This window comes from Cariama cristata, unplaced genomic scaffold (genome assembly GCF_000690535.1).
Source record: "Cariama cristata isolate BGI_N322 unplaced genomic scaffold, ASM69053v1 scaffold22380, whole genome shotgun sequence".
NCBI lineage: Eukaryota > Metazoa > Chordata > Aves > Cariamiformes > Cariamidae > Cariama > Cariama cristata.
The window spans coordinates 2,911-16,182 of NW_009596679.1; the positions used below are offsets into that span (position 1 = coordinate 2,911).

Genomic DNA, 13,272 nt, shown 5'->3' on the forward strand with positions numbered 1-13,272 from the left:
AGCAGAAAAATGTCCAACAGCCAGAATGAAGTAGTATGCCACCGAGTGCATACAAGTCAAAGATGCAAGATGGTGCTTCCTGTACAGAGCCACACCTGACTTTGTACCCAGCGCAGGAATTTCAGAAACACTGTGGTGTTCTTGCCTGTTGATCACCAAGGGGATGCACCTTTTACCTAAAGGTCAGTCAGGAGAAAAGAGGAGGAGATCGACCACTCCTTCCCTCAAAGTCTATGTGCACTTTTAATGGCCACTAGGGGCTCTGGAGTAAAGGAAGGGAGTTACATGGTATATGCTTGGTAATACATTACTGGCAGAAGGGGGAGGTTATTCTTTTGGAAAAAAAAAAAAAATCATGGAAGAAAACTCCAACTATGAAAACAGAAAGTACACACACAAGGGGAAACACTATTGTACAGTAAGGTAGCGATCATAGAAAACAAAAAATTTCAAGGCAGGCAAATGCAAATAACATCTGCACTCCTGCACTTTTCTCATTCCCCAACTTAAATGAGTTTTCCAGTCCACTGCTTGCTCCCCCTTCTCAGAGTTTAATTTTGAATTCTGTGGGCTGCACAGAGGCAGAGACCCCTGAGGATTTGAAGAGTGCCTTCAAGATAGTGTCAGGGTCCACTTCAGCTGGGGGATTTGAGGAGGCGCTTGCACTTGACCGGCGTGGTTCCCCTTCCTTCTTCACTGAAGGGGTATCACTCAATCGGCTGGAGGATTGGAAAAAAAAAAACCAAGCAGTATTTAACCTCTCATTATGAAATAAAATTTAACACTATGTCTGCATTTACCGTTATTGGTGTTGCCCTCTTACCAATATTAGAGATAAAAGTTTTAAATATGCTTTCCTCACAAGAAAACTTCCTCATCTCAGACTCATTTTGAACCTCAGGGCTGCTAACACTGAGTCAAGCTACATTGCACTCAGCTGAATACAGAGCACCACAGAGAGGAAGACAAGGAAAAATATTCATGGGACAACAATTTGCCAGCTGTTTCCCTCCCCTCAGGTTCTCCTCAAAACAGAACCTGCAAACGTGTTTGATTCTTCCCCCCACCCAAAGGACACTTACAGCAATATAGGCTGGTCTGAGGTGATGACATTCCCGTTCATATGAAGATTGCATTTCATTGGTTGACCTAAACAAAAAAACAATAAAAAAGTCCTTCTATCAGAATTGTGGGAAGGCAAGAGCCCAGAAATACCACACAACAGTGCAAGTAATAGAGTTCCGCATGCTGGGGAAACATGAGAAAGAACAGTTTATACCTCTTTTGTTGCAAAATCACAGCAACAGAAGAGCCACTGAAACGCTCAGTACTATGTGAAGAATCACACTAATTAAGAAGTTACACATAGGTACAAAACCCTTAGCAGAGACACAAGAGGACCTCCTATTCTCAGCTGTCTGCTGCTCATCTGACATTCATAACATGTCACTCATCTAGAGAAAGAAAAAGCATCTATTTCCAGCTAAAAATTAACAGCTAATTTCAGTCTATAACAACATTGCAGGTGGATCCAGATTAAAAATTGCATTGTTCAAATTCTATGGAGAAGCTGATACTAATTGTTTTACAAGTCCAATTCAAAATGTCTCTGACTACGCCTTGAGACTTTTGCAAATACCAGTGTTATTTGTACTTTCCAAACACCTACTCCGTAAGCAGGTGAAGCTTTCCTAAGGACTATCAAGCTCCTGGCACTGGATTAGAATCAAAAGAAATTTCATCTGGAAGTTAGACCAGCAGACTCACTGGGACCCTGCCTCTAGCTTTGAGCATTCTATTTCCAAGAAAAAGCTGTTTGGTTTTTTTTAATTTCACTTAAATAAACTGTGCATATATTCAGCTAGTTACACAGGAGCGTATTACATGGTCTACCTCAAACTGGTTTCCTGGCACTTCCTTTCTTTTGGTAGCATATGAGCATCTGAGATGCTTTTAAACTCTCCGCTGAGGTGGAAAAGTCATCGTTGATTTATCTATCCGAAATGCAACTCTGGTATCCGACTTACCGTCTAAGCATCTGTTGTTGTATTTCTTATATGCTGTGATAGCATCTTCTTTCTTCACAAATACTACCTCAGCCACTCCAGGGTGCACCAGCCGGGCTCGCTTCAGAGCACCACACACACAGAATAATTCCTGAGTGCAGAGAGTTACAGTCATGACCAGAGTCACATCAAAGGTACCACTTCAACCAAAGGCACCGAGAGAGAAAGGCTTGGTTTCCTAATTCCACCACCCATCCTGCTTAAGTAAACACACGGCAGAATCTTGACACTTGTCTTACTGTGTTTGCTATGATATGAGTACTGGGCATTAGTAATACAGGTTGCACAAGCAGAGAAGTTCAAGGCCAGTACTCTGTACCGTTTGTCACACATGAAGACCAGGCTCATTTTCAGCCTGCTGAGAATGGAAGCACCTAGACAATTTGGATCGGGGCGTAAGTTCCAGGAGAACTTGGCGTGAACTCTTCTAAGTGATGTCAGGTATCTCAGTACATCCCAGAAATGGGATTTTGTCCCATCTTCTTAAGCACACACTTTTTCTAAATAAGTGAACAAAATCCAAAACAATCAGTAACCCTCAAAGTTTTTGCAAGGAAAGCAAACCTACGTCATACCCCTCTTCACTGCATTCACCATAGATCAACTGATTTATCAAAAGAGGTAGGGTAAGGGAAGGAAGTGTCACTCATCCACAGTTTGGCAGTAAGCAACACTCACAACAATGTCTTCCTCTGTGACTCGAGGATGCAGATTGTTTACGGTCATTTTTGTGCCTTCCAAAGGACTGAACGCCAGCTGCCAACACAAACAAATGCATCACAAAAAAGGTCAGTAATGCAGCAGGCAAGACAACACAGCAGAGAAAGCATTAATTAAAGTCACTAAAGGGATGTCTGGGAAAGTCTGTACACACACACACACGCAGGAGCGTGTTTACAAAAACCCCAGCTCAGCTGATGGTGAAAAGGAGCCCCTTCTCCATGCTCATTTCTCTCTGAATAACTTTTCTCTTTCACTCCCAAGTATAACACTAACTTAATCCGCACACATACACAGTGCTCTCTGGTCATGCCCACACTTTTAAGCCTGTGTCTTTGCTGCATTCTACACCAGGCAGCAAACCACAAAATATGGCTCCAGCCCCTCAAGAGCATGCTGAACTCCACATGCCCGGGAACACCAGGTGGGTTACCTAGGCCCAATATCAGGCAGTTTAGCAAAGCAATTCCAGGCAGGTTGTCTACAAATTGCCTGAGAAGTCTTGTGTGTACAGCAAGAAGCTGTATTTGGAAGAATCCTGTTTTTCTCCTTGCTAACAGGAGCAGACAGACAACATACCTAGTAGTGATAAAACACTACTCCTAGGGACATGGAAGCCACCAAGGAGTCTCCAAACAACTGCCACCTCCCTGTAACATGGATTCCTCCAGAATTCCCAGTCTCTCAAACTCTGAAGAAAAGGATGTTTAGACAGGTTTCAAATGCTTGGGACATGGGTTGCAGTTATCTGAATAAGCCTGATGGAATCCCAGAAATAATGGTGGAAGGCAGGCAGCAATGAGCCGCTCACATGGCCAATGAACAGCAAGTTCCAGATGTTTCAGAGACTTCTATAAAGAGCATCTCCCACTTCCCTGAGCTCACCTCAACAGGTGCTGGTTCTTTTGGAGGCTCTTCCTTTGTCACTAAGGTCCGGGACACGTTTGTCAAGGCCTTTGTCCGCATAGGAGAGGGAGGTGCAGGTGGAGCTGTGTACGTATCATTCTGGACCACTTTAGTCAGCGGAACAGTCTTGGACAGAGAGAATTTATTGCCACTCATCCCAGTCTACAGGAAGAAAGAATAAAATATCTCTGAGAGCTGCAGGCTACAAAAGCCATCCTTCTTTTTCAAGCACCAACAGCAGGAGAGTATTACTAGCACTGCAGGTCCTTCCCGGTGTCAAAACTGCTACAGTGCTGGAGACCTTCAGCTCTGGGACAAAAATCAACTAAAGTTTCTGGGCATAAACATAAAAAGATATGTTTATTCCAAAAGAGCACTTCTCTCACTAACGAGCATTTTTTAGTTTCATATTGTTTTTAAATGAACTTTACCAGTGTGACTTGAATTTGAAAAGCTCCTTTTATCCAAAGATTTTCAGGTACTTTACAACGTGTTCACAAAGATTGCTCATTAACAGTAAGATTGGGCTGCCCTAGTACAAAGAGCAATAATTCTTCAGAAACACCAAGCTAGGGCACACAAAGACATGGAGCACAACCTTTCTAGTTGGAACTACACCAGTTTAAAGCCAGACTAAAAATTGTGCTTGGCAGCTGCTGTGAACACTGGAGATAGCCCATTTACTCCTGAAAAACAAACAAACCAGAACAACCCATAAGGCTGTTTTTAAGGATCACAAATGGTTAGGAGCTCTATTCTGAATATCCACACGAGAAAACCACCATGGGATAATCACTGCATGAGACTGACTGTGTGATGGTAAAACCACATGAATCTGCTTTTTCAGAACCACAGAATAATTTAGGGGCCTTATCCAGTTAAACTCTGAATATCTAAGAATGGTGATTTCACCGCCTCTCTGGGTCCCTGTGCCAGAAGCTGATCAACACCCTGATAACTGCACAACTCCATCACCAAACTAGAATTTCTTTTGCTGCAACACATTTGTTGGTTCGCCTTCTCCCTGTTCACTCCTGAAAAGGACCCGGGTTTTGCCTTTTCTATGACCACATATTAGGCAGTGAGAGCGGACAGATCTCACTACAGCCTTCACTTCTCAGCCTTAAGAGACACTGCGCTCTCACCCTCTCACACATCATGCGCTGCAGCCCTCTGACCACCCTCTTGTACTAGCTCCAGTCTGTCAGTGTCTTTCTTGCATCACACAGCCCCAAAATAGGCACAGAACTCCAGGTGCATTCTCAGATGGGAATAATTATCTTCCTTGATTTGCTGGCTACAATCTTACTAACATACAATCTACAGTTGGCCTTCATTGCCAGAAGGATGCACTGCTAACTCATTCGTAGTGTATCACTCAGCAGGACCCCCAGGCTCTTTCTTAGCCAGTCAGTTCTCAGCTTGAGTTGCAGAGGGTTATCCCATCCCAAGAGCAGGACCTCGCATTTGTCTGTGTTGAAATTCCATCTCCTCCAGAGCATCAGTACTCCTCAACAAGCTGCCAACTAAGATTCTCCATGGCAAGAGATTTCCTGCTTTGACATCCAGTCTCTAGAAAGAGCAGAAAGCTTCCTATGCTTGCTTGCTCAAACAATAACCAGATAGGTTCAAAGCACTTCCCCAACAAGAAGAAAGTCAAGAGCTAACAAGCAGCAACCTGCCAGGAAGGGAGTAAGCACACATTCTGGCTGCAAAAGGCTTATAAAACCACAGTTAGCCTACAAGGACTCTGTCCCAAAAACAACACTAGAAGCATTGGCACAAAGGGAAGGGTGGAGCGAAGAGCAAACATTTCAGGGGAAAGCATCGTTTACATACTTTAAAAGAACATAAGCCCTGTAAAGCCGCAGCCTGTGTGTCCACCCAATGTGAGCATGGCGTGGTGGGGACTGTTCAGGTAATCCCTTACCGCGTTGTGCAGGAAACTGTTTGTGGTGGTGATTTTCATCTGTTTGCTAGTAAGAGGAGAGACACTTTCATCATCATCTTCCATGTCATACAGACCCTGAAGAGAAGCAAGGTAATAGTTTACAAGCAGGCAGATTTGACCTAGACATTTCCAAAATAAGTAATTTTCTCCTGTCTTCAGCCTTCTTCAGGTAATGAACATGACTACACTGGACTTTACTCCTGTCCTTGCAGCTTGGGGACACAGAGCTGAAGGCACAGAAGTCCATTTCAAAACATCAGTGTAAAAACCATCAAACTTCTCCAGAAATGCCATAGTAAAGCTGCTTCCCTAGGTGTACTGAAACCACACATAGATTTCTCTAATCCCTAGACCTCATCAGAACTGATGAAACCACATTAACGGAATAAAGCCTCAGCATCTTGCTTTTTAGCACCCTGCTACCTTTAAAGTTGATGCCTGTGCATGTGATTTTTTTTTTTTAAATTAGTTTTTTATTAAATGAAGCAGGTGCCTGCCAAATACATCTGAATTGAGCGTTCCTTTTGAATAGCCTGCTTTCCTCAGCACAGCACACATCCATCTGGCACTAGAAAACACTGCACTAGGAAGTTTACTGAATGAATAATTAATTTCCCAGTTCAACTTAACACTCATAGCCCTGCCTTAAAATACTGAGGCAAACTCCCACACAAATGTTTTTTTCCATAGACTCTGAATAATGTTAAGAAAAAGTCTATACACATATGGCACTGCCTAGAACACAAGAAGTCACAACTCAAACCAGCTTCCCATTAATTCAGTAGAAAGGTAAAGAAAAATGGAGGGATTAGCAATGAGAGTTTGCAAAATAAGTGGGTTTTCATAGTCAGGAAGATTCTGGTTTACAAACAAGAAGGCTGTTCCAGTCACAGAAATGCTATGAAGAAAAAAACCAAAAGGGATGGTAGAACAGAAGAGACGTGTGCGGAAAAGAACTGGGAAAAACGCTAGGCATCAGGACAACAGACTTGCGTTTGAGATAAATGAAATGGCATCAAGGCTTATACTGATGAGGTCAAAATAATGAAAACGCTTCCTTAAGTGACAGCATCCGGGATAGCTGAGGGCAGCAGGTCAACGAAGAGGTAACACACACAAATAGCCGAAGTTACCATAACTGAGGCCAAAAAAACCCAGAACATGATACCGTGAATGCCAGTTTTCCAGTATTTCAGGCAATATTTTATGTACACACACAAAAAAAATAAAGTAAATAATAAAACCATGTAATTACTCTCCGACAGCACCCAAGGTGGTAAGGTGGCTGAATGGCTGAGGGCTGTTACAAAGGCCTTTAAAATTGATCCCAGAAGAGACAGCACAAATTCTAGGGTCTTCCTCAAAGACTGCCTAATAAGGGATACGGCAACTTTGAAAGTACATCAGAATAGCAGCTAACATCCTTCACTATCAGGTTTCCAGCAGGAACCGACAGCTGTGATTTCACAGAAAGGTTATACCCTCTCCCATCTCACTGTAGAACATTTGACCATGTACAATTACATCCATTCTCTCAAGAGGCTGGCAGGATGGTGAATCAAAACAACCAACAACTTGATCTGATGTGGTGTCACTGAGAAATTTACACAAAGACATCAGAGTTAAGGGTCACAGTCCCTAGAAAAAAAAACATTAACACATACAGATAAAACTGAGAATACCTACTTCGCATTCATGTAACACACGAGGAATCAAGTTCAATTAGAGCAAATGAAAACCTCAATTACTATCAAAGTATCTTAAGCAGGCCAGAACAGGGAGCTAAGCTGTTAGAGAACTTCCAAAGGCTTTTCTTTCCTACTTAAAGATTTCTTTGTGCCTGCCAATGTTAATGGCCACCTTCGTTCCCCCCACAAAGGCAACAAATAAAGAGCACAAAGCAGGCACACACCTGTTTGTGTGTATGGTTGTTCACCACATTGATCTTCATTCCTGCAAAAGTGTCCAGGAACTGGAGCCTTCTGCTACAGTTAGAGAGAAAGAACGAAAGCATTAAACGCCACAGTCCACCAGGTCCCCATTTCAGAAGATCAGAGCTGTTAGCTGATAGCCTGAGACCACTTACAACAAAACTCACTCTCCTGCTCTTGAAACAGCCTAGCGCAATATGCTATTAGATAATGTCTGCGTTTCCTGTAATATGTTGAATATGAGATAGCTTCACTTAATCGAAGAAATGAAAACCTAAGGCCATGCAGAGAAACGGATTCAAATTACTTGAGTTTTAGTCCAAGATTAGTGGGAAAGGGACTTAACTCCAGCCCTGCCAGCACTGACTAGATCTACATTTCTGCCAACACAAAACAATGAATGGGGTAAATCAGTAAGTAAGCTTCTCTTCTTTCATGCTACAGGGAACCAAAGATACCTATTTCCATGAAACTCAGCAAGTTGGGACACAACACAATTTAATTCAGTTCTATTTCAAAGGAGAAGTATATACTGTCCCTTCACACCAGAACTGGAATAAGCTGTAGTGGAATAAAATGACACACAGGGTAGCGTAGCTGTCCCTTCTGGAGCTGTTACCCCATGAAACAGGAAAAGCACAAGAGAAGTGGTCAGGGAATGTAACTGTACTAATCAACAACTGAAATCCAGCAGCAACTCGCTCAAAAATGCCCTTTTAATTTTTGAAAAAGCTGGAAGCTGTCCATCACAGAAAAGAATGGGTCTTCTTACAAAAATACTCCATACAAGCAGTAAAATCTTCAGATTTGCACTTTCTCTAGACTGTAACTTACACCACAGCACCCTCGTGTTTCAATTTGCTACTCAATTCCGAAACAAGGGTACCTGTCCTACGGAAACACCAGCAGAGCTATGGAAATTCTTTGGGTTTCAAAGACTTTTTTCCTTCCTTTGTGAGAAACGAGACCACAGTACAGGACATTAGAGCTGTGCGCTGCATCTCAGATCAAGATACTTCAGTTTGATTCTGCTTCCACATTTGGGAAGAAAGGAGGGCCATGAGCAATTTGGAATTACACTGTAAATCTTTAAAAAAGATTAGATAACTGCTCATATGCACGGTTTTGTCTATGGTCTTAATCTGCATTATATTCTACAGTATTTTTTTCTTGCACTATGTTGTCAAACAGAAAGTACTATAGGTCAAACCAAGTCATACAAAAAAAAAATCAGGTCAGAGCAAATTGCTACTGTGCCAAGTCTCTGGAAACTATTTTAACTCCTAGAAACTTTGTAGAAAATGTTCAACTCCTAATGGCTGATGATGGTGATTTGGCTTAGGACAGCATAAGTACTAATTACCCTACTAATTAAAGGCTACCAAACAGACTACTCTATTGCTCTGCTATTAGCCCTTCTTACTGCCACAAGAGTCCTTTCTCTTTCTTGGGTCAGCCTGGCAGTAAAGCTGCCACGTAATGGGAAATTTCCTAGGCTAATTTACAGAAGAAATATTTTTGATACTCTTGAGCAAAACCCACAGCTGAGCAGAAAGCAGGCTCATCTAGGCATTCAAACTGATGAGAACAGGAGGTTTTCTGGGTACATGTAAGCACACTGTTGATCTTCGGGAGGAGGAGAATGAGAGAGGGAGGACAGAAACTTCAGTTATGTGCTTGGTAGAGATGAGGAACAAAACCACTCCTCAAACAATAATCCTGACAGACTGGAAACTTCTCTTCTAACTCTACCCACTGTACCTAACATACACATAAGGTCAGCAGTAACTGTTTCTCAGAGAAGTTTGCTAAGAATGAAGGTACTGCACACAGCAAAGTGAAATTAGAAAATTGTCAAAGGAAATCAGCAGGTTAGGGTGACCAGCTGATTACAGTGCAATTGAAATAAATCTTGAAAAAAAAACATGAAATCAGGCAACTCCCTGGAAGACAGGGCTCTCCTGAAAACCAGACAAATAGAAATAGAGAAATTGTAGAAGGGCTCATTGAATTTTAGATCTTCTTAGATGCAAACATAGCTGTCTATTCTTAACTGTGATCCCACCACTAGGATAAACCAATTATCTAGGCAGGACAAGCCACCACATGAGACTCGCAAAGAGAGGTGGTATAAGAATGACAAAAGATGCATACATTTTCTACGTATTTAGGTGGGAAAGAGACTACTTAACCATTCAAGACAACTACTTGAATGTTGACAGGAGAGCTGCTTTAGTCTTTACTGGGCCCAAAATTTAAATGAAAATTCACATGAAAGCTGGGATTCTACAAAAAGCCCCAAGCAGCTGCAAGGACACCCAAAACGCCCTGAATCCTGCCCTGCAGGCTGGACCGAACTGTCTCACCATCGCTCCTATTGTAAACAGGTGAACGTATTCACGTATTATCATTTCTACTGGACTGCTGTAGAGTAACTGAGGGGCTCGGAGGTGGGTTGCTTAACCTACTTGGATAGTTTTGGTGATTTTCACGGCTGGATTTACTGTCCCCATAGTTGGGCTGATAGCAGCTGGAGCGCTCCTTTTCAAGCTGATCTTCTCTCTGGCATCCACAACTTTGGTCACCTTTTCAGCAGCAACACTTTGCTGCTTACGGGAATTCAACATCTCTCGAGCATCCTGCACCTTCCCTTTGATTTTGAACCGAGCGTCCTTTTGAACCAGTTTTTCACGGGCATCTTTAACCCCCAGTTTGTGTCTGGCATCAGTGAGTCCTATCTTCTGTCGGGCATCAAACGTCCGCTGGAAGCTGACAGCTGGTGATGATCTATTTAGAAGATTTTGCTGGATCCCAATGCGAGATCTTACACCTCCAAACACTGGCCTTGTGTTAAGCCTGGGGAAAAAAAGAGAGAGTTTCAGACATTACAAGATGTAATACAGTACCAATAAAAGTATTTGAGTTGCTACAAACAAAAGCTCATTATTACTGCACAGAAATCCATTCAGGTTAGATGTCCAAATACAACAGTAGATCTCCTAAGCTGTTTTATGCTGGATTTTACTTTCTACACAAACAACTAAGGAACTGATTTCCAAAATCCATCCTGAAGCTCACATTTACAAACTTAAGGGTCCGTCCTCAGCTGTGCTAAGGACATACCACATTTAAACAAAATTCATCAACAGCTCAGGTATTTTGGGGAAACCTTTGAAGACAAAGAGGAACAGAAACAGACTTTCTAGCTTTAGGACTGAGCAGGTCTGCTAAAGCATCTTTAGTAACACAATAATATGCCCTGATACAAAGGAAACATGGAACTACACATGATTTCAAGAATTCTGTGCAGCAAGTTCAGATTTGTGGGAGTGTAGAGACTTGGATTTTAGGAAGTACAAGCACCAGTACAAATCTCAGTTCAAAGCCACAAGTCTCAAAGTTGACTAACTGCCAGCAAGGATACTTATCAGTCAAATTACTTTGTAATTTGCCTCTTCTTTAATCTACAAACAGAACTGCTGCACTCAATGGCCTTTACTTTTTAAGTAGATCATCATCACAATACTGAGCACAGAAAGATTAACAGCCCACAGAAAGGACAACATTTGTACTTGTACACAACTATTACTAAGCAGCAGCTCATTACGAAGTGAAAGCTGAAACTAGCTTCTTGTTACAGGTCTGATTCACTTTTTCAAAATCTCCTCTACGAGGAAGCAGCTTGTCTAATTTTTTAATACAGTTCCTCCTTTAAGCATTTTTTAAGGTTTTCTTTTTTTCCCCATTGGATTTCTTTTTTTTTTTTTTTTTTAAATAAGATGACAAAGTGGTAAGAGAAATTTCAAAGTTAAGGTACTGAAAAAATATTCTTGCTGTCGGCTTTTTAAAATTCAAGATAAGCTACAGACGGCTGCAATGTTCATCTGCTTTCTGAAATGTACTGTCCAGTATTAAAAAGTCTAAAAGTCGGTATCTAGAATGTGTTCTAATATTCAAAAGGCTAACATCACAAATTCAAATGATGATGCAATTTGAATTAATCATACAGCTTTATATCAGTATTTCCTGATCTAACCCTACAATCTTAACATTATTTACAGTCGGGTATTTTCAGTGGAGAGATCTGTAAAAAAAGAAAAAAAAAGATGAAAGACTGAACCTCCACTTCTGCCTCTTTCATTCTTGTGTCCAGACAACTGGAGAGCAAGGACTGGGGTCCCATTTTATTACCTAGCTGAGATTCCTACGGCTGCTCTCTCATACAGCCAAAGCACACTAGCTGGAAGAAACAGTAGTATTATTAAGACCATTCATTAAAACATATCCAGAATAACACAGAAGACTAACAGTACCCATAAAGCAACAGCCACCGAACAAGACTTCCCTTGCAAAAGTATTAACTTAGCTATGTTGAAAGCATTCAGTTGGAGTGCTGCAGAAGGGCTTGATGAATGGTTCTTTTTAATGAGCATAAAAGAGGTCAAAGTAAAACCAAAACCGTATGTATCAGCATTTAAGCCAGAATTAGTTAAAACCCTGAATGACACGAACTAATGAAATTGGTTAGGAAACTCTGTACCGAAGATTACACTGTCTCTGAAGACTGGTATTTATCCTAATAAGCAACTCTTCCATAGAGAATTGCTTACCCTGTAACGGCATTAACTGTTTAGGCATTTTGTGCCACAGCACCTGAAATAAAAGGGAATCTCAAACATCTAATTCACTTTCCAGAACTCCAAGTTCTGGCTTGGCTATTTTGTGGAGTAGTACATTTTATAGGTGAAGAGTCTGCTGTTATTTCATCTAGACTACTGAACAGCATGGATATAATGATCTCAGTTTATTCAGTTTATCCAGCCTTCACAAAGTCAAGTTAGCTACCTCAGAGATCTTACAAGGTGAGCTAAGCATGACAGACAAGAGAAATGCAAGGCATAAAAATTCTTATAGTGCAGCAGAGGAATTATTGTTCAGCAAATAAAAGCAGGAAGAATTCCTGGATGAAATGAGAGTTAAGGAGGGATTTGAGAAATGAGAAAGGAGGTGCTTGGCATAATAAGCAGCATAAGACTGTACAAATAAGCAGCGTAACATGAATGAAAGCACAAAGCCAAGGCCTTGTCTAGACTAGGATTTAAATATGCGTTTGAATGTTTTACCAGTATGCGTTAGCAGGTAACTTTCAAAACACTACTCTAGACATGTAAGTGTAGACATTCAGAGTTAAAACCTAACATTCCCCAATGCCCATTAAATTAAAAACCAAAACCAAACCAAAACGGAGCACACTTAGCTAATACAGCTGGGGAGAAATCCATGAACAAGATCTTCAGAAGTATCACGAGACCACGGCAAAAGGGAAGATGAAAAGCTACCAAAGGAGAAGCCAGGTAAGAACTGCCAACAGCCGCACTAGAGTAAGTGGCCCAGCCTACCGTGGAAGACATCTGCCGTACAAAGAAAGAATCTAATCTTGTAGCTAATACACACTCCGCGCAACCATTTCAAGCAATCTGTCAGAGTACCATTAACTATGCTACAGAGACTACATTTTCCATGGGCCAGGCAGCAATTTTGCTGAAGCCATCGCAGCCTGAAGCCTCGCCTGTGCGGATCCCCATCAGCTTCGCCGGCGTTAGGGCTCCCGGTGGCACACCACCACCTCCCACGGCTATCCCACAAAGCGACCCACCGCTTCTGGGAGCTGCGGGGGGGACCGGGCACCCCCAGGACA

At 41.9% G+C, this 13,272-nt stretch overlaps 1 protein-coding gene across 1 annotated transcript in view; it reads right to left on the reverse strand.

The window, feature by feature from the left end:
- Positions 1–219: 219 nt before the first annotated feature.
- The window catches only part of POLDIP3 (polymerase (DNA-directed), delta interacting protein 3), a 13,704-nt gene continuing 651 nt past the window's right edge, over positions 220–13,272 (reverse strand). The window contains 9 exon segments of the mRNA XM_009707127.1: positions 220–719; positions 1,083–1,149; positions 2,028–2,157; positions 2,745–2,822; positions 3,672–3,854; positions 5,623–5,718; positions 7,556–7,601; positions 7,603–7,628; positions 10,043–10,430. Coding sequence (XP_009705429.1) covers positions 545–719; positions 1,083–1,149; positions 2,028–2,157; positions 2,745–2,822; positions 3,672–3,854; positions 5,623–5,718; positions 7,556–7,601; positions 7,603–7,628; positions 10,043–10,430 — 1,189 coding nt within the window. The 3' untranslated portion in view covers positions 220–544.